At 33.7% G+C, this 22684-nt stretch overlaps 1 protein-coding gene across 2 annotated transcripts; it reads left to right on the top strand.

The window, feature by feature from the left end:
- The first annotated feature begins 3313 nt into the window (after positions 1–3313).
- LOC117335545 (choline/ethanolaminephosphotransferase 1-like) lies at positions 3314–21052 on the top strand. Of its 2 annotated transcripts, XM_033895615.1 has the most exons (9): positions 3314–3681; positions 5751–5898; positions 9087–9228; positions 9408–9492; positions 10684–10815; positions 11579–11605; positions 16396–16554; positions 16903–17028; positions 18234–21052. In XM_033895615.1, the coding sequence occupies exons 1-9, from the start codon at positions 3457–3459 to the stop codon at positions 18378–18380; spliced, it is 1191 nt and encodes a 396-aa protein (XP_033751506.1). In that variant the 5' UTR covers positions 3314–3456; the 3' UTR covers positions 18381–21052. The 2 variants fall into 2 exon arrangements, with proteins under 2 accessions (XP_033751506.1, XP_033751507.1); XM_033895616.1 differs by lacking the exon at positions 11579–11605.
- The last annotated feature ends 1632 nt before the right edge of the window (positions 21053–22684 follow it).

The following is a 22684-nucleotide window of genomic DNA, read 5'->3' as shown; positions in this document are numbered from 1 at the left end:
TACACACCAGACTACATGTTACACACCAGACCGCATGTTACACACCAGACCACATGTTACACACCAGACCACATGTTATACACCAAACTACAGGTTACACGCCAGACTACATGTTACACACCAGACCACATGTTACACACCAGACTACAGGTTACACACCAGACTACAGGTTACACGCCAGACTACATGTTACACACCAGACCACATGTTACACACCAGACCACATGTTACACACCAGACCACATGTTACACACCAGACTACAGGTTACACGCCAGACCACATGTTACACACCAGACCACATGTTACACACCTGACTACATGTTACACACCAGACCGATATGTTACACACCGCATGTTACACACCAGACTACATGTTACACACCAGACTAGATGTTACACACCAGACCGCATGTTACTCACCAGACCACATGTTACACACGAGACTACATGTTACATACCAGACCACATGTTACACACCAGACTACAGGTAACACAACAGACTACATGTTACACACCAGACTACATATTACACACCAGACCACATGTTACACGCCAGACTACATGTTACACACCAGACTACATGTTACACACCAGACCGCATGTTACACACCAGACTACATGTTACACACCAGACCACATGTTACACACCAGACTACATGTTACACACCAGACTGTAAGTTACACAACAGACTACATGTTACACACCAGACTACAGGTAACACACCAGACTACATGTTACACACCAGACTACAGGTTACACACCAGACCGCAGGTTACACACCAGACCACATGTTACACACCAGACCACATGTTACACACCAGACTATATGTTATACACCAGACTACATGTTACACACCAGACTACATGTTACACACCAGACTACAGGTTACACACCAGACTACACGTTACACACCAGACTACATGTTACACACCAGACTACAGGTTACACATCAGACCACATGTTACACACCAGACCACATGTTACACACCAGACTACGTGTTACACACCAGACCACATGTTATACACCAGACCGCAGGTTACACACCAGACCACATGTTACACACCAGACCACATGTTACACACCAGACTACAGGTTACACACCAGACTACGTGTTACACACCAGACCACATGTTATACACCAGACCGCAGGTTACACACCAGACCACATGTTACACACCAGACAACATGTTACACAACAGACGACATGTTACACACCAGACTACATGTTACACACCAGACTACAGGTTACACACCAGACTACATGTTACACACCAGACTACATGTTACACACCAGACTACAGGTTACACACCAGACTACATGTTATACACCAGACTACATGTTACACACCAGACTACAGGTTACACACCAGACTACATGTTACACACCAGACTACAGGTAACACACCAGACCACATGTTATACACCAGACTACATGTTACACACCAGACCGCATGTTACACACCAGACTACATGTTACACACCAGACTACATGTTACACACCAGACCACATGTTACACAACAGACTACATGTTACAAACCAGACGACATGTTACACACCAGACTACAGGTTACACACCATGTTTTTATTGATTGTGTCTGAGGTCATGTAGTTGCTTTCCTTGTTGGGTTTCTGTGTTGGCTTGTTTGGTCTGGTGTTGTATGTGTGTTGAACATCAGCAGGATGGATATAGTTTGTTTTCCTCAACCATTCTGGCGGCTTTTTCTATTAAGGCGTCTTTAAAAACAAATATTACGGGGGATAGCTCGTGTGTGTTTTGTGCGTCTGTCACTGGGGGTTAGGGGTTCAGTTGTCTAAAGGTTTGTTCAATTTATATGGGGATAGCTGGTAACCATGGATATGACGCAGCGTTTGCAGGGTGTATTGTGGTACGAATAATCTAATTAAATGCCCGTGTCTCCTTCGTTCCAACCGAGAAACGACGTTGTCGCAACTTATAGTAAGTGTGACCGCCTGTGACTTGACTTTAAACATATTTATTGTCCAAAATAGGCACAAAGGATTTGGCACAAGTTATGACAACTTATGAAGCTATCTCCTATCAACAAAACATTTTACACAAGTGATGACATAGACATTTACAAAGTCAAAGTTGAAATAAGTCAATTTTACATAATTATGCAAATAGTGATATAAAGATAGATACAACTTGCATGTTTAAAATCTCTTGCTGGATTTGATGAAGGCCTGCACATGTTCAAACACATAATTATTTACTTCCAAAGCCAAGGCTTCGTTACCAAAATATGTCTGAACGGGCAGTGGAAACATATTGACACTCAAAAAGGAAATGGTATCCATTTTCACAAAAATGCCCACCATATGCACATTGTGAGTCTTGAACTAGATTCACATGGAAGAGATCATCTTTAAGGGAGCTACAATGGTGTCTTAGCCTAGCATGTATAATATTTAATTTTCTTTCTCCGTAACTATAGAAGCAGGGCTGAGTTTTGGGAACATTTTGGGAGAGAGGTAATTTAAAAGATAATAGCGGTAGAGATTGTATAACATCATCTAAAGAGTTCCAGAAGGTAAGAAAGTTTTGTGTGTTGTAGAAAGTCGATAATTTGGAATCCAGTCTGTGACGCAACTAAGTGTGACCGTCTAGATATGTGACGCAACTAAGTGTGACCGTCTGTGACGCAACTAAGTGTGACCGTCTGTGACGCAACTAAGTAAAGTGTGACCGTCTGTGACGCAACTAAGTGTGACAGTCTGTGACGCAACTAAGTTATAACTTCCACTGTCCAAGCTATATAAAATGTCTCACATTTATGATTTCCATTCAAACATCTGAAAGGCCGCAAGGCCGTAATAGTGGACGTAAAACCCGTTAAATAATTAAATTCCCTTCCAACATTATCATATCGGCATCGGTGTGTACGATGTCATATCTGCCCAGTACCCATTAATCAACTCTCACATTAAACACCATATTTTTCAAGTTTGCCTGTTGAATATTTCATATCATTAAAATAGTTTTGCTTCACTTTCAGATTTAGTTTTCTTTCCCTTTCTGATATTTTATATAATTTTCAGAACTACAGCTTTTGTTGTAAAATGTTCTTCGTGTTTAATGTCAGATTTTAATTAATAAATTGTTTCTGTTATTTATTGTGTAACGTCGTGTCTTTCAATAATTCTTTAAAAAGACGCAATGACGGTTGTATAAAAATTCCAACTCGTTTCGGACTTAGGCAAGTCCATTTACACACACATGCACATATGCACCCAATGACCCTACGACCCGGAAGTATGTCAAATGTGACACGCATGCGTTTCGCCGGCTCGCCAACTTGTAGGTTTGTTTTGGGAAGTGAGGTCAGAGTACGAAGTGAAAGACATGTGTACATGTATGAGGATACACAACTAGCGTCATTTTATTGGCCTTTAACTTAAAAACTTTGTGATCGTCAATAGAATCAGCACAATGACGGATTTTTTGACGCAAACACAGCTGAAGAGGTTGAAAGAGCACAAGTACAGTGCACAGGGACAGTCGATTCTCGAGCCACAGATGCAGAAGTTCTGGCGATGGTTGGTCGAGCAGATTCCAGAAACATGGGCTCCTAACACCATTACAAGTGTTGGGCTCTTCATCAACATCGTCACGACATTATTTCTCGTGTTGTTCTCGTCCGACGCTAAGACAGAGGTACGGTCTAGTACGCTGGGAATCACTCTGTAACCGAATTGTCCCTAAATGTGTCGTGTCTAAATCACACAGCTGGGATCAAAGTTAACCCGGCTGATAGGCAGAAATTTGGTCAAGATGACCCGTATTTAACTTCCGATAAGCTTAAAGATGGCTGTAATATAATAGTTATAGAATTTCCATTACGGATTCTGTAGAATAGATCTACTATATATCAGTCATATTACTAAAAAAATCTAGCTAAATGTGGAAATGATGTAAAAATATTTCATCATATAATAACATAATAACAGTAATTGGATGTGATCACATGACAGGGGAATGAGGGATTGTATTTCTTCATGCGCTCACATACCCTTTCCTGATCATATGTATCTTATCCGCTAAAAGCCACTGATTATAGGCCTCAAAATTCTAGCTGCAAGTCGCCTGAATTCAGAGCTTGTGATTATGGCCAGTTTTAGTGAACTAGCATATATCCCTTCATGGTTCTTTTCATCAACCACAATGTTGATGATGTCCAATCATTGTTGTCTTTAAAAATTGTTCTGTTTGATTATAAATTGTTCTGTTTATTAATTATAAATTAAATTGTTTTATTGTTAAGTTGCATTAAGATAAAATATATGTTTCAATCGCAATGAAAGTTAAAATTTCTTTTTTTTTTCATTACATCTTTCCTTTAATTTGAGACCAAGAACATGATTTATGAACAGCTTGTTGCAGTACTAAACAGCTTTTTCCAAAACCTTTTTGTCATCCAACAGGAAGGTACAGTGAGCTAGCATCAAGTGATTTAGAAACAGCCTCTGATTGGACAAGGTCCCATAATTCATAAAAGCTTATTAAATTTCTTACCAATTTTCATAAATAAAAAGAAATACACAAGCAAAAATAGCTGGCTGAGATGAAGTCCAGTGGAGCTATTGCTCTATCCCCGGTGTCAGCGTCTTCAGTGTCCAGGGACGTATACGTAGCTTCCTATACGCGGGTACGCAAGTGCATACACATAATTTAAAAAAAAAATCCTGAATCTTTGATTGTTAATGTTTTTTTTTGTATTTTTTTTTTTTTTTTAGAATACTTAGTATTGAGAAAATAAACACGTAGACATAATTTGAAAATGAAGAAAGCGGCAGGTACTAGCCAAATGATAGAATCTTTTTAAAGCTTGTCAAAGGAATTTTCTTTGTATTTCTGACACAGCAGTAAAGGTACCATTTGTTTGGATCCTGTTATGGACATAGCCTCCGCGTCAGCGGCAAGTAGCTTCAAGCCTAATCCAAAAAATACCAGAATACCCAGATATAGTGTGATAGGGGAAAGAATAACTTCTAATAACTTATAATGACACCATTCAGTTGTCCCTGGTGACAAACACAAGGATAGTAAGTTAACAATGCAACTAAGCTAAAATATTCTTCTTTAGATATTGTCGGATTTACATCATGAAACACAGGTCACTCTTGTAACCTCACTTTCACATTTCAAATAATAAAAATGGTCGTCATTTACTAGGCTCGAATTTGTCGAAATTTAAATATTATTCCATTTGGTTGAAAATTAGTGTTTAGTGGTTTTGAGGGATGGCGAAAACAGCGGTACGACTGCAGGGTCATTTGGCCAACTTCTGTAAATGTTTCCCATTACAATTAGTAATTGTTCTTTATTTTATTATACCAGAAAATTGGCACTAGAACACGTTAAAGTGCTTGAAAGGTCTATAAAAAATCAAATTTCCTCCTGGGGCATATCCCCTCCAATAACTCCACCAATCAACACTCCCCATAATTTAAATCATTTTGTGTTTTGTGTCGGCCTCCATGGAAATTTTTTCATGAAACGAAATATCAATGACATATGATATATATATATACCATATATATAAATCATAAAAAAACCTCAAATAGATCGCTGAGCATTTGGTGTACAGTACATGTCATGCAGATGTCACTGGTTTTTATGTTACTTTTATAGATGATTCATAATGTAAACTCATTTAATTTTACAACAATTGTGAAATAAGAAATAAGTTAAATGTAAGCTAATATTAATCATGCTTTTCATAGGCACCAAGAATATGTTATCTCCTGTGTGGGATTGGGCTGTTTCTGTACCAGTCATTAGATGCCATAGATGGAAAACAGGCAAGGAGGACGGGTAACAGTACTCCTCTTGGGGAGCTGTTTGATCATGGCTGTGATTCAGTGTCTACTGGTAAGCTTCTTACTTTTCTCAAGTATTACTGTAACAATCATTTCCTTGGTCACTTTATATTTAAATGGCCATACTCATCATCCACATCACAGTTGATTGTGCTACATCACTTATCTAATGAGTGAAGCACAATCAACCATGGGTATATATTAACAATGACTAGTTATAGAACAGTTCTGACCAGTGCACGTGATACTGTATAAAATTGTTTATAACTCATTACAATGTTTCAGGAAAATGCAAGAGTTTGATTTTAGGAAAATATATACTGACTCCTAAGTTTGGTGTTCTCTTTAATTTGCACCCCAAATTTTCAGGAAAACTTAAAATTGCAAATTGATTAATTTCTTATCTATACGTATACATTATTTTCACTCTTGCATGTTTATTATACAACATTTTATGAACCATATATAGCAAAGAGTTTTAAATTAAATCAATGTTGAAAAAAATGACATCATGCCATTTGGACAAATGTATATTCCTTGTGAGATCAAATTATTCATCATATATATCCAGTCGTGATTTTATTTTGTATGCTGTTGTCGTATATATATTTGTACAGACAAAAAATGAACTGGGAGTAGAGTGTAGTCATGGTCAGAACTGTTTCAAATAAGAACATGCTATATTTTAAGGTTAAATTGTTCAAACTTGTCCACCAGTAAAAAAAAAAAAGGAAAAAAAACTGACTAAATATTAAAAACATTAGATTTCCAAAATAGAATCAAATTATTGCAGCATTATTTAATGTACTTACAAAAAAAAGCATTTTAATGCAGGCCAGGATTGATGTCTTGCTGGTATTTTATTTTAGCTTGATGGTCTGATGAACCTTTATACTAATGTACATGGTCTTTATAATTCTGAGTATATAAAGCAGATAATTAGTCAGTGTCATTCAGGCTATATAGTCATAAGAGACAAGACATGTAGAATACTATCACAGTCAGTTACAGAGAGGGGTCTGCTCAATAAAGTAAAACAGTTAGATTTAGGGTTGAAATAACCACTGTAGACAGTAAATAAGTTGTATTTCCAAGAAAAAATTCTAATTAATCATTTGGAGGCAGGATTTATAGAGGGGGGGGGGGGGGGGGGGGGGGGGATAAGATCCTGCTGTACATGTACTATATATAGCTATAGGGGTGTTAGTGAAAATTTAAAATGATTCTTACATACATGTGTAAAATAGGTCTAAGCCAGTTTGTTGATCATGACAGGAAAAGACACAAGCTGTTACCAGGAAAAAAAATCAATTTTGAACTGTCAAGCATAGTAAATTACTTCAGTAGTGTTTACAACTTGTACATCTGTTCCTGTATCTATGTTTCTGTAAAATTGTACACAGTTTTGTAGACAATAAGCTCAAGTAATGAATTTCCTGTTTAGGTGAATTCGAGGCTGTACTAAAGTCTACGTGTGTGAGTCAGTTTAATGGTACTTAATCGGGTACAGAGTTTATCAACTTAGCTGATATACCTGAAGTACAGTTATGCATGATCATGAGTACAGAATAGAAAATATTTCTTTATAGAAATTCATTTCATTTGATTTTTAGCCCACCATCATCAGATGGTGGGCTATTCAAATCGCCCTGCGTCTGTCGTCCGTCCCTCCGTCCGTAAACAATTGAAGTTTGTTATCGCTATTTCTCAGAAAGTAATGCAGGGATCTTTCTCAAATTTCATATGTAGGTTCCCCTCGGTGCCTAGTTATGCATATTGCATTTTGAGACCAATTGAAAAACAACATGGCCGACAGGCAGCCATCTTGGATTTTAACAATTGAAGTTTGTTATCGCTATTTCTCAGAAAGTACTGAAGGGATCTTTCTCAAATTTCATATGTAGGTTCCCCTTGGTGCCTAGTTATGCATATTGTATTTTGAGACCAATTGGAAAACAGCATGGCCGACAGGCAGCCATCTTGGATTTTAACAATTGAAGTTTGTTATCGCTATTTCTCAGAAAGTACTGAAGGGATCTTTCTCAAATTTCATATGTAGGTTCCCCTTGGTGCCTAGTTATGCATATTGCATTTTGGGACCAGTCGACTCGGAAAACAACATGGCCAACAGGCAGCCATCTTGGATTTTTACAATTAAAGTATGTTATCGCTATACTATTTCTCAGAAAGTACTGAAGGGATCTTTCTCAAATTTCATATGTAGGTTCCACTTGGTCCCTAGTTATGCATATTGCATTTTGGAACCATTCTAAAAACAGCATGGCTGACAGGCAGCAATCTTAGATTTTGACAAGTGATGTTTGTTATCGCTATATATTCTACAGAAGGTACTGAAGGGATCTTTCTCAAATTTCATATGTAGGTTCCCCTTGGTCCCTCGTATTGCATTTTGGGACCAATCTGAAAACACCATGGCCAACATACAGACAGTCATTATCGCTAAATCTCAAATTTCATATATAGGTTCCCCTTGCTTGAAAAGTACTGGAGGGATGTTTCTCAATTTATACAGATTAGTAAGAGGAAGGGAAAAATAGAGAAAAGATCAATCTGACATGGAACCTATAAAGATCATCCAATGGTGGGCGCCAAGATCCCTCTGGGATCTCTTGTTATTGAATAGCATCATTTTGATAATGTTATTATTTGATGTTAACCATTATATTGGTCAAATAAGTTAAAGTTAAAGTTGCTTTAATTAAAGTTAATGAATACTTTTGGAAATAAGATGCATGTCACTGAAAGTTACATTAGCATATATACACCCATAGGGTTTCCCTTCCCTACCTAGTTTGTACCCCTGACCTAGACGTTTTTTTGCTTATAGAAAATTAAATGTCTTTAATTTTTGGACATTTACTACCCTTTACTGCTAATTCAATAGACTAGATATCTGTGCTATAAATAACCTAGATCACTTGAATGTTTCACTGTGTTTAATACACTGGATTCCAGTTATCATGCTGCAACTTAAAAACAAAGTGCTTCAGAAAGGATATTTATATATAATTAGTAACTTAATGTTCAACCATACAAGTGTATAAGGGATAAGCAAATGGCCACACAATGCCAAAATTATATAAAAAAATATTTTACCTACCTACCCTGGTATTTTGGCCTATATTACACTAAACTGACATTTTATGCCTTGTCTAGACCAATATATATATTTATTGTAAGAAATGAGCATTATTGTACCTTGTATTATTTTCTTTTCAGTTTTTGTGACAGTGGGATTAACTACAGCTATGAAAATGGGGGAAGAGCCATCCTATATGATGTTCGAAGTGTTAGCGGGGTTGTATCTATTTTACCAAGCTCATTGGCAGACTTATGTTACAGGAACTCTGATTTTTAATAGGTTGGTACATATATCCAAATATGACTTTTAAATTGAACAACAAAGATTTGAATGCTTACAATTTCTGCAACATTATGTTGTGATAAATGTATAATATGTTTATCTTTAGAATACAAATGTATACACTTCTGTATATATGAATGTTTCAAACTATAAGTGTTATTTTCATTTTTTTTCAGATTTGATGTAACAGAGAGCCAGTTTGGAATTATAGGAGTTTATTTTATAAGTGCAATAATAGGACCAGGATTTTGGGACACAGTTGTAAGTATCATGTCCACTGAATAGCACATGACCTGTAAAGATTTTACAATAACTTACTATTACACCATTTGTGCTTTATGATTATATGTAGAAACTTGTCTCTTACCTTGAAAATAGGATGCAAGAAAAAGATAATGTTATATTTTTTCTTCTAATTGCCTGAGGGTACATTTTACATTGACATTTGTTTATTGCACAGGGACTTGGCACAGATCCTCAATCCCCATGTTCTTATGTATTTTTTAATGTCAATATGGATAATGGGAACAGGGTAAGGGAGGGGTAGCTGTGCTTAGTTCCTGTGGCTCTTACAGATTATAAATTTCGGAAAGTTGTCTACTTTGATGCATGTATCTTTGATCTGTAATATATATGAAGAATATTAAAAAAAAAAAAACCTAAACATTTCCAGTTAATGTAACAGTTTGTTTTATATCACATTCCCCCGACCAATGTCATATTTTGCCTTTCATCATATACATGTATACTATCTGTAATTAGTGTCCTCTGATATAACATTCAGTATTATCATGAAAATACCTTAAAATGATTCTGTTTATTGTCACATTTTGCTTTCTATCTCTATTTACATTCTGAGTGTCGATTTTTTATATAGATATACCGAGTTAAAACAACAAACATTTGACAATGAAAACACTATAAATACAGTATGAAAACATCATTTTACACGCTGATTTTCCACACAATGCATCAGTTAAATATTAATACAGAAAAAAAGAAAAATAGTCCCTGTTTCATTTCTATAAAATGTGTTTTCTTTGCCAATATGTTCACATAAATATGATTTATCATGAATTTTTGTTTTTGATGTTATTTGATGATTTTTTGTTTTGAATAAAAAACAAAACAAAAAATACTGGAAACTGCGGAAGGACACGGTAAAAGATGGCATGGTGCATGGGCTGTTCCATTAATTTTACATCTATTTGTATATATAGCTGTCAAAAGTTAGAAATTTAAAAATGACTTTGTTCTTTATGTTTTTAAATTTCAAATCATCATAAAGTAAATATATGAATTTAAAGGAATTTTTTGCCATTTTCATTGTGGATATGAATTGCAGTAGCTATCTACATATCTTCCGAGGTGCACTGAACGTTATATCTATTACATGTATGAAAAATCGACCATTATATAAGATTATGAATCAACTTGATTTTATATTTACAGGTTCCAGGGGTTGGTATGACTCTCCGAGCATTGGCTGTGATTGGCTCGCTAATTCCAGCACTTTTTCACTGTAAAGAAAACCTAAAAATCATCTTCTCTGGAGGCATCGGAAAAAATAAGTCGACAATTGCTGTAAGTTTGACTATAGTGAATTATATTGAATATCCTGGAGAGGATAGATTATTTCATTAAAAAAATTTACAACCCAAATGTAAGAAAAAAATTAATAATTAATAATCTCATGAATGATACTATATCTGGTGGAAATGAAATTATAAATACAATATACAATAATAATAATATTATATATATATCAGTGTCAACAGGTATTTGATCATGTACAGCTGTATTGATCGTTCTCCTAAGAGTTTAGACAAAATTTTATAATGAGTACCTGTAATGTATATAAACCATATAAGCATGTTCAATGTATATTTATTGATCAGAGACTGGTATAACAACTTTCTTCTCTTTCTGAGTACCAAATCCTGCAAGTAGGATTAGAATACTGCTGTTTGCTGTTCTGATTTTATCTGCTAGACATTTAGCTTTCTATGATAAATTTACCCTTTAGTCCACAATAATCAAAATCTTGCTATGACTAACAACAAGGTGACAAGTCTTTTAGTTGCTAAAATCAATCTTTAAATATTCTGAGTTTATCTGTAGTCTACTTGTTTGCTCTATTTAAAATTTTAGTGCTTTTATTCGAGTATGAGAAAGACAACTTTATTTTGAGACCATTATTTACATGCACACACTTTCATTATTTTAAATACCATTACAACAAATTGAACAAACCGATATATGTACATGAGAAATCAAGGGCATATATGCATGATGTGTTTTTAATCTATCTGAAAACCTTGTCCCAGTCCTGTTTCATCAATTGTAGAATTGTGAGGAGCAAGAGTCCGATAGGGTAAGTAAGTCAGGACCACTATCAGTCTGTGCCAAATTAAGGGTAACCATTCTAGTTTTAGCACTAAGGAGTTAAGTTCAGTGTAGATAACCTTGAACTGTAATTTAGGACAGATAATCTTTTATAGTGATTCAAGGGAGATAATCTGTATGTAATTATAGATTTGGGTAGATAATCTTGTACTTTAAATCATGGAAGATAATCTTGTACTGAAAATCAGGGTAGATAATTTGTACTGCAAACCAGGGACATGTTCGTTTATGAGGCCACACCATTTCAAGGTTTCTTCATTATATTAATTTTTACAATCTTGTCGGACCTGCAGATATCAATACTTGTCTCTTGAAATCACTAGGTCCTTTATCATTTGTACTCTAAATCAGGGTAGATAATCTTGTTATATAAATCGGGGTAGATAACCTCCATCATACTCTAAATCAGGGTAGATAACCTCCATCATACGCTAAATCAGGATAGAAAATCTTGTATTATAAATCAGGGTAGATAACCTCCGTCATACACTAAATAAGGGTAGATAACCTCCATCATACACTAAATAAGGGTAGATAACCTCCATCATACACTAAATAAGGGTAGATAACCTCCATCATACACTAAATAAGGGTAGATAACCTCCATCATACACTAAATAAGGGTAGATAACCTCCATCATACACTAAATAAGGGTAGATAACCTCCAACATACACTAAAAAAGGGTAGATAACCTCCAACATACACTAAATAAGGGTAGATAACCTCCGTCATACACTAAATCAGGATAGATAATCTTGTATTTTAAATCAGGGTAGATAACCTCCGTCATACACTAAATCAGAGTAGATAATATTGTACTATAAATCAGGGTAGATAACCTCCGTCATACTCTAAATCAGGATAGATAATCTTGTAATATAAATCAGGGTAGATAACCTCCGTCATACACTAAATCAGAGTAGATAACCTCCATCATACACTAAATCAGAGTAGATAACCTCCATCATACACTAAATCAGAGTAGATAATATTGTACTATAAATCAGGGTAGATAACCTCCGTCATACACTAAATCAGGATAGATGATCTTATTCTGTAAATCAGGGATGATAATAACCTCCCTCATACATGCCAAATCAAGGTGGATAACCTCCCTTAAACACTCAATCAGGGTAGATAACCTCCCTTAAATACTCAATCAGGGTAGATAATCTTGTACTATAAATCAGGATAGATAATCTTGTACTATAAATCAGAGTGGATAACCTCCAACATCTTGTACTGTGAGTCAGGGTAGATAATCTTCCTCGTACACACTCAATCAGGGTAGATGATCTTGTACTGTTAATAAGGGTAGATAACCTCCATCATACACTAAATCAGGGTAGATAACCTCCATCATACACTAAATCAGGGTAGATAATCTTGTACTGTTAATAATGGTAGATAACCTCCAACATACACTAAATCAGGATAGATAACCTCCATCATACACTAAATAAGGGTATATAACCTCCATCATACACTAAATAAGGGTAGATAACCTCCAACATACACTAAATCAGGATAGATAACCTCCATCATACACTAAATAAGGGTATATAACCTCCATCATACACTAAATAAGGGTAGATAACCTCCATCATACACTAAATCAGGGTAGATAACCTCCATCATACACTAAATCAGGGTAGATAATCTTGTACTGTTAATAAGGGTAGATAACCTCCAACATACACTAAATCAGGATAGATAACCTCCATCATACACTAATTAGGGTAGATAACCTCCAACATACACTAAATCAGGGTAGATAATCTTGTACTATAAATCAGGGCAGATAACCTCCAACATACACTAAATCAGGATAAATAACCTCCATCAAACACTAAATAAGGGTAGATAACCTCCATCATACACCAAATCAGGGTAGATAATCTTGTACTATAAATCAGGGCAGATAACCTCCAACATACACTAAATCAGGATAAATAACCTCCATCAAACACTAAATCAGGGCAGATAACCTCCAACATACACCAAATCAGGATAAATAACCTCCATCAAACACTAAATAAGGGTAGATAACCTCCATCATACACTAAATAAGGGTAGATAACCTCCACCATACACTAATTCAAGGTAGAAAACCTCCATCATACACTAAATCAGGGTAGATAATCTTGTACTGGTAATCAGGGTAGATAACCTCCAACATGCACTAAATCAGGATATATAATCTTGTACAGTAAAACAGCTTCAAAAAAATCTGTCATGCTGTAAATAAAGGTGGATTATATCATATTGCAATTATAGACAACTTTATACTGTAAATTAGAGTAGATAATCTCATACTGTAGATATTGGTAAAAATCACTGAGAAATAAAAAGAATTTAAACCAAATGTAAACTTCCTAACTGAGGAATCTATAGATGTTCTTTTTCTTGTCGATTGCTTTTAACATTTGATTGTCTAATTAATGAAAGTTCTCTGGAAGGTTATGTCAAGGTGCCTGCTCTTATTTTGAGAGCATGGTGTTACTTGGATTACATTAATGTGATTGTCATCAAGGGCCCCCATTTAAATCTGAAAACCAATTGTAATTTGTCTCATGTTTGAGTTAGAAATATATGGCTTCATTTACACATCATTATTTTCTTGTTGTGTCCGTTGTGTTTGCACTAACATAAACGATTACACAACATTTGCCATGTCCAGTGACCTTCAATTCATATTCACATCCATGTGAGCTGTTATGACCTAAAGGCTATTCAAGATGGCTATAATAATTCCTATATAAATAACAAAAGTTCAAATTCTTCTTAACATTTATTTACAAATGCAAATGATGAACATTTCAGTATTTATTGACTGTAAAGTTAATATTCCTAAGCAATATTATACAAAATAGTATACATAGAAGAAAAATAAATAGTGACGGTGATGATTTCATGAATGGAAAATTTGTTATTATTATAGCATTATGTTAAGTATTACATATATTGTTAATTCTATACATCTGTATATAATAAACCTATGACTAAATGTAGTTAAATGATGTACAGGCTACATTATTGAGCCTAACCGCTTTCATCACAGCCTGTATGAATGCAGTTATCTCCCCTTGCTTTTCCAGCTGTAGAATACACATGGCTTTGGAAAGAAAATGTCATCGTCATCACATCAAATCATGTCTCCTTCCTCCACCTCAACCTCCACCCTATGAATTTTCTTTCAAATTTCAAATAACAGAATTTTCAATAGAATCCGCCACTTTTTTTTTGATATAATACAAAATGAACTTTTGAATACCTGTTAGGCAAGCCAGCTTGAGAAACAACAATTTTTTTTATCACAATTTAGATTGTGAGACTGTAATATACAATTCTCTCCCTATGTAACCACAAACTAAAAATAGCATCCCTTATATTGCTGGGGATTTTACCGTGACACCTAACATGCATGTATGCCCATTATTTTCAATTGTACATAATCATATTGATCTAGTGAAAAATTATATACATGTGTGTGTTCTTCTTGGTTATAAATGTTCATGCACAAAGCTTTCATGCACAACAACATGTCTTAATGAAATTTTATTTGATAATGAGTATATCTGCCTTCTGCTTTAACCTTTTGTATTTTTAGGTTGATATTGTCAGTTACATTAGATTTAGGTTACATCTTGAAAATGAAAGTTACCTGCATTTACATCAACTGAGACCTGGCCAAAGGGCCGTTGATGATCCGATGTCTTGCTATTATGTCTGTCTTTTGTCATCCATTTACTTTTTTTCTTTTAAATGCTACTACAAATTTATTCTGGAGTCAAAAATGAGTTGATTTTCACAATATACGTATATTTTTAAAAGCATCTTTGAAGAAGGAGAATTAATTTTGTATTAATCTTGGGCCTGAGCTACCATGGGCATGAGAGTTAGAGTCCTATAGGGAAAATTTGGGAAATTCTTAGAAATCCTTTGTAGCAATTTGGTCTGAAGAACAGGGATGGAGTCAATATGTAAATTGTAGTAAATCTTAAAAATTTGCTGTACAGATAATGTAATATTGGCATGGATTAAAGTTTTCAACTGAATTCAGTAATTTTTTTTTCAAAATATTTCCAACACATCAGTAATTGTTACATTTTGATAATAACAGCTATTTTAGAATTTGTATTGGTCAGATTTTATCTGAAACAATATTGATTGAAGAGGATTTTATTATTGTTGTTGTTTAAAACAAGGGTCTTTCCTTTCATCTTTTGAGGCAGAAGGGCAAGACTCAATTAGGGAAGTAAAAACTTGATATCTTTATTGAAGGTTTTTCAACTGAATTCACTAAAATCAATTCATAATTCTTTCTGAATAATACGTTATATTTATTACATTACTATAAATGAAAATGCTTAGCCACAATACAGGCCCTATGGGCCTCTTGATTATTGTATACTGCATAATTTCATTGAAATTCATTCTCCCTTCTGTTTACTACTACAATCAATGAAAACACATGGTCCTGTTAATTACAACATTAAATTCTATCTCTACTTCCTTGTTTTCACTTATAGGAAAAAAACACTGCACTTGCAGCATAGTAAAAGAAATGTAGGAGCATGGCAACTAACAACACCCTGAAAAGAATGCTGGTACATACTAACAACAGTGTACTACATATTTTACATAAGATGCTGCAGAAGTGAGATAATCTTCTGAGTACATGTAGTATTGGTTTTATGTATGGACTTTTATAAGATTGTTGACTGACAACATTTCTGATTTCTGGTGTTTGCAGGACACTAGTACCATATTCCCAGTAGTTCCTATTGGCATTGTACTAGGTTTAGCTGTCATGATTGCTACAAAATCGACATCAAATTTATTCCAAGACCATCCATGTCTGTACCTCATCAGCTTTGGTATGGTGACAGCCAAGGTCACCAACAGACTTGTGGTAAGTCAATCCGAGATTTAAGTGATTTTTTTATGAAAAAAAATAGATATATACTATATATATAAATCCAATAAGGGCTTATCCAGTAAACCATCTACCCCACCCCAGGAATCCAGGTTTGGTTAAGGGCTACCACCAATAGAATTTATTTAATAAATTACACAGAGGTAATAGGAAGGCAATCCCACCATGGATAGAAGTGATTTATTGTGGAGTCCTGGGGACAGGTAGATATTTTAATGGAATAGCCCTAACAACAAGATTGGCTAAAGAGTGACTATTTGAAATAGCATACACATGTACATGTACATAGTAAAAAGTTAGATGTATCATTGTTATGGTTTACAGATAGCACACATGACGAAGAGTGAGATGGCAATGTTGGATTCCAGTCTAGTTGGGCCGGCCATGTTGTTTTTTAACCAGTATTTCAATGTGCTTGTTCCAGAGTATCTGCTCTTATGGATATGCTGTGTAAGTTGGTTTCTATACTAGCTACATTAATGTGTGTGAATAAATAAATATCTTTTTAATATACTTTGTTAAATACAAAATTGTTTTAGTACAAAATACTTTTGCTGTTAACATATTTATTTAAGTGCACTCAAATGTTAACGCATATAAACTACATAATTTGGATTAAAATGGATTAATGCAATGATAGTTGTTGCACCAACATTACTTAACTTGCCATAAGAAATGATAAACAGAAACCAGAAATATGTGTAGTCATAATTTAGTGGAAGGCACTCGGCACAAAGAGACTTTATAGTGCTAAAATATGATCAGTTTGTGGTACAGATGTACGAGAGTAAATAAACCCCTGAAAGTTTTAACAAAATTGTTGAAATTTCAATCTGATTCTTGGGGTCTCCTGTATTTGTTTATAACATTCTGTATACCAGGTCAAATAAAAATACATATCTGTATGCATTGCCCTGAGATAAATGTTTATATTATACTGGACCACAGAGATTTTTGAGCAGCCTTTCATATTAAAAAAAGTGTTGTTGTTTTTTTTAGGATCTTCCATTTTTATTTGGTATCCAAGATATTTCAGAGACTTTCAATATGTATATGTTTTCAATATTTACTGTCATATTATAAAAATATGAACAATTTGTAATGTGCATGCATGCATACAAAAATTTTTGAAAATGTTTTTTTCAGTTTAATAGATCTATATTGATGTTGTTCTGCTACCTTAGAAATGTTACTTCAAGCAATCATCTTTATTCAGTACATGCACAGTGCAAATGTTTCTGTTGACAAATCTTGCCATTCGAATTTACTGTGAACAACAAAATTCAAAAATAGCACTGCAAAATAATGTCTCAAGTTTTAAAGTGTGTTTAAATGATCAAACCAAAACATTTAGTTCCTTGTTCTTGTTGATAATTCATTGTGTTGTTAATTTTGGAATTCAAATTAATCACTAAAAGTCAACAGTTGTCTGTATTTATTATCTCAAGCCTCAAGCCGTCCAGATGATATAGATTTGGGTTTTTCTTTCTGTCTGTAAGACATATTTTGTTTCCGTGCAATAACAGAAACAAATATTGACCAATTTTCTGAAAAATTAGTAACAAGATTAATACCTTCAAGCTAATGCTTTGATATTAAAAAAAAGTTAATCATTCTAAAATTGAAGTATATAACTTGTTTTATTTTTTCGACAGATATACTGTACCATAGATATTGTGTGGTACTCGAGAGGGGTATGTCAAGAAATCTGTGATTTTCTTGGAATCTACTGCTTCAACATCACCAGTAAACCTGAGAAGGTTCGTCCTACCACTCGGGCCAGTTCAAAAGCCAATAAATGATCATCTACCATTTCTTCTTGTGTCTCACTCCAGTGGCTATGTTTCAGGAGCTCAATATTCCAAAGACTTTCAACTTTTACTATAAAAATCAGGCAAACCATGTGCGCCATTTAAAGTAATATTTATTTTCGTATATATTTGTACTTATTAAATGTAAGCTGTCAAAGAAGTGCTGTGTTCATATTGTCGGCAAAATATCTTGGTGTTTAAAATTTTATTGATAGAAAAATGTGATTTTAAGTAATTTTGTCTGTAGTGTTGTATTTAAAATAGTGTTTATAAATGCATGTTTTGTAATTGTAGTCAGTATACAGTAATACACTGACTTGAGAAAAATTTTAATTTTGAAGAGACGATATTAAAACTGTTACATAGTGTCAGTGTTTTTTTGTTGTGGCGATTGCATCTTATCTAACAATGAGGTGAATTTTTATGGTGTGTAATATTATGAAAATGTTTGAAACATGAAAAAAATGGCTTTATAAGATTTCCCAAACTTTCTTACTCATGACATTTATAGTTACATTTGAAGCCTTCATATATGATACTCAAAGTGTTAAAAGTGACCAGTTGCTGTGGAAGATTGAAATATATATATATATATATCGTACAACAACTTGCATTTAAATTTGTAGGAGCAAGCTAGATAGTCAGAAGTTAATTGTCAATGAATATGGATAAAATAAATAATTTCTATTACAATCTGATTATATCTGATTACAACATAGCCTGGTGTAGAAGTAAAACAAAGCTTGTCTGTTCAGATGTAGATGTTAGCCTTTGTTAGATTAACTAAGATTTACTACTCATGGTGGTACCTTCACAGACCATGATAATTCACGGTGTCTGAAAGTGCATCACACTTTCCTGGACAGATGTAATGATTTTCCACCAAATTTTGCCTCTGAGTCCCTCTGAGACATGAAGCGACAAAGTGTAGCATATGAAAATTGTGTCTTATTACTTACTCTGATTTACAGAGTTACTGCTTCATGTCACTATATGCTAGGGACATAGCACACTTGCTACGTCACCAAAATCTTTCATATTTAAAAAACTCTTGCAGTGGAGCAGTGTGGGATATCAAAATCCTGTTGCCCTTTCGTTCAGTCCTCCACCAAACTTTTGTCAGAGATGAGCGACTGCATAGCTTGAGTTATTGATTTCCGAGAAGTAAATTAACTTTGAAACTATTATTATAAACTTAAGTAATTTATAGCATCACAATGGTTATTTTCTGTCTGTTGTGATTATTCAAACTTCATGACCGACATTCGTTTAATTGTCAATTAGGGTTGGTTGAAAGTGTATGTTCAAAAACTAATCCTGGATGCTATGTTTTCATGAAGTATGAAATTATTACTTTTTGTTGTTTAATGTAAAGTTAAGAAGGTGTACCTTTAGGATTTCACTGACTTGATGCCCTTAATACTCCAGTGGCCTTGAAACATATTTGTTAACATATTTAAATATGCAAGGAGCATTTAGTAACAAAAACATGGATTCATCACCTTGTTGATTGAGGGCTTTAGTGGTAAAATGATGTAACTGATAATACTAAATTATTAACTGTCATTTACACATCTATGTATTATAGTAATATGTTTCAAGGAAGATGGTGTGGAAGGTACTATTTGGTAACTAAAACATTTGTATAGGATTGTAAAGATATAATGACTGCTCCATATACAATGTATACGTATGTTAGAAAGGGTAAATCATACATGACTGAGAAAAATAGTCCTACTTTTTGTTATCTTTTCAGATTATTTTTCTTTATTTATCTTAATTTTTCTTGATTTATAAGATCAATTTTATTTCCCCGAGTGAATAAAACTGGTTTGAAATCCAATATTACCATCATACCTCTGAGCAAATGTTTCTTCTTTCCTAACTAATCTGCATCAATGGACAAGAATTTGCAGTTATTTATTTTTCATATATATGTTCATGTATATTTGAAGCCATATAATTTATGCCAGGCAGAATATATTACCAAAATATAGTTCTTGTGCCAAAAAGTTTTGTAAATGTTATTCACATGACCCTGTTACACTTCCACTGAAATAAGAAAAAAACAAATAAATAGTAAAATATTTATGTTTGAATTGTACTGGAATGGAGTACTCGATTATTACATGGATTGTTTTAAGGTTCCTTTTTTATCATGAATTTCTTATTTCATTTTGTGTTACTTTATATATTAGCTTCTCATGGCATAATACATGTACAAAATGTATATGGATTCACCAATAAAATGATATCTGTCTCCTTTTTGAAACACTGTTAAAGACAATAGGTTCCAAAGTTTAAATTCATGAACTTTACTAGCTTTTTAATCATAAACGCGATGAAATTGGGGGAGTTGTGACCTTTTGATAATTTTCTTATTGGACACTGCAGGATTATGTCCTGTCAGAACAGTATGTCTGAAACATTTTAGAAATTACATTCATCTGTTTTTGTCTATTAATATATCTATGAATGGTTGTATGAGTAGGTAATATAAGTAGCATATTAATTGCAAATATTAGAAAACTCTTTAACTGTGAATATTTATTATAAAGTAATTCATTAGTGTCCCATAAGATTTTGGCTGGTTCAAATGATTGTTGATTGTTTACAAATATGTAAAATGCAACAAATGAAAATAATACAACAATGAAGAAATGTTCCAGTCTTTGTATTTTTATGTAGGTACATGTATTTATTTGTCTTCAATGCTCTTTGTAGCTAGATTTATGATCATGAATAAATTTTAAAACAGAAAAAATAAAATCTGCCTTCATCATTGAAAAATGCATGACTTTATAATGGACTGGGAAGGAACTCAAAGAGTTTTCAGCCTCATTGATTTGTCTCCTACACAAAGTGTTACATCAGAGTCTTTGTCTCATTCAAAGGGTGCATTGAAAAAAGGTATATCCCCAACAGAACTCTTGGATTTTGAAGATGCTGTACCTCGTGAATAAATATTATTTGAACCAGTAAATTGATCAGTTCAAAACAAGTTCCTATCTACTTAATTATGTTATTATTGTTTCAGTTAATTATATCTTCTTATATTGTTCTTCAGTCTTTTACAGACAGTAATACATAAATATTTATTAAAGGTAGCCAATTATTAATACATTTTTTCTTATACTACATATTTTATTCTTGCAACAGATTGCCTTTCAATAAATTTTCAATTAATTAAACTTTAAAATGCAACATAAATGAAAAATTTGTAAAGTCCTCAAAAGACTCATTCCATGTAAAGTTAGTTTTCCTATGATTGATCATCATACAGTCTGATCTTTGAAAATGAAAACTTATCCGTTCAACTGTATTTTCATCATCATTTTTTTTATGCAGGAGGGCCAGAAAAAAATGAAGAAAAAAAATTGATGCATGGACATGAAAAGAGGGATTTATTGTGAACATCAAAGTCAACTTTTGAAGATATTACATAATTAGGTGAAGTGCTTGAACATGCAGCCACCTCCAATTCTATTTATTGTGTATAACATAGATTAGATCATTTGATGTTTCGCTGATATGAAATATGTTGTATGTAACAGGAAATAGACACAATAACCATTCGCATAAGAAAGTTCTTCCTTAATTATGATGAGTTATGAACTTTTCATTAAATTTTCAAAAAATCTAAGTGAAATTTCATCGACAAAACCCAACATTGAACTTAATAGGTAGAGGGCTGTAATTGTGGGGAGTCCAATTAGTAAATAAATATCAAAAAAATGTTATTAAAAGATCAAATGTAGATAGTGTCTGGTTGAAAATATACATCCTGATATAGATGTTTCCGCTAAAAATATGTAAATACATCACTTACATTTTTTTCTAAGGAAAAGATAAATTTATTTATCATGAGGAAGATACAAATGCATAAAAATTATGGCAAGTATAAATTGTACATTTATTCTACAAGGGAACTGAAGGAAAAAAGTATTAACTGTGTATCGAAACACAGGGACTTGGTACAAGGGGGGGGGGGGGGGGGGGGGGGGGGGTAATTTGGAGTTGCATCCTTTGAAATGAATATTGGTTACTAGTTAAATCATAATTTCATTATTAACATTGACAACCATGAGATAAAACCCTCCAGTGTGGACGAAAATGATATTGTAGTGATAGATTGTCATTAATGAGTTGGTAAATGAGTCACTGAACATGCACTTCAGGGGTTAAGTACTATATGTTGGATAACATTGTACAATTTAACAGATTTATTTGGTGTGAGGTTTCAGATTTTACCAGATATATAGATACATGTATATACATGTACTATGTATGTGTAT

This window comes from Pecten maximus, chromosome 10 (genome assembly GCF_902652985.1).
Source record: "Pecten maximus chromosome 10, xPecMax1.1, whole genome shotgun sequence".
In the NCBI taxonomy this organism is placed as follows: Eukaryota; Metazoa; Mollusca; class Bivalvia; order Pectinida; family Pectinidae; genus Pecten; species Pecten maximus.
The sequence above is the reverse complement of the archived record's forward strand: the minus strand, read 5'-3'. Positions and strand labels throughout refer to the sequence as shown.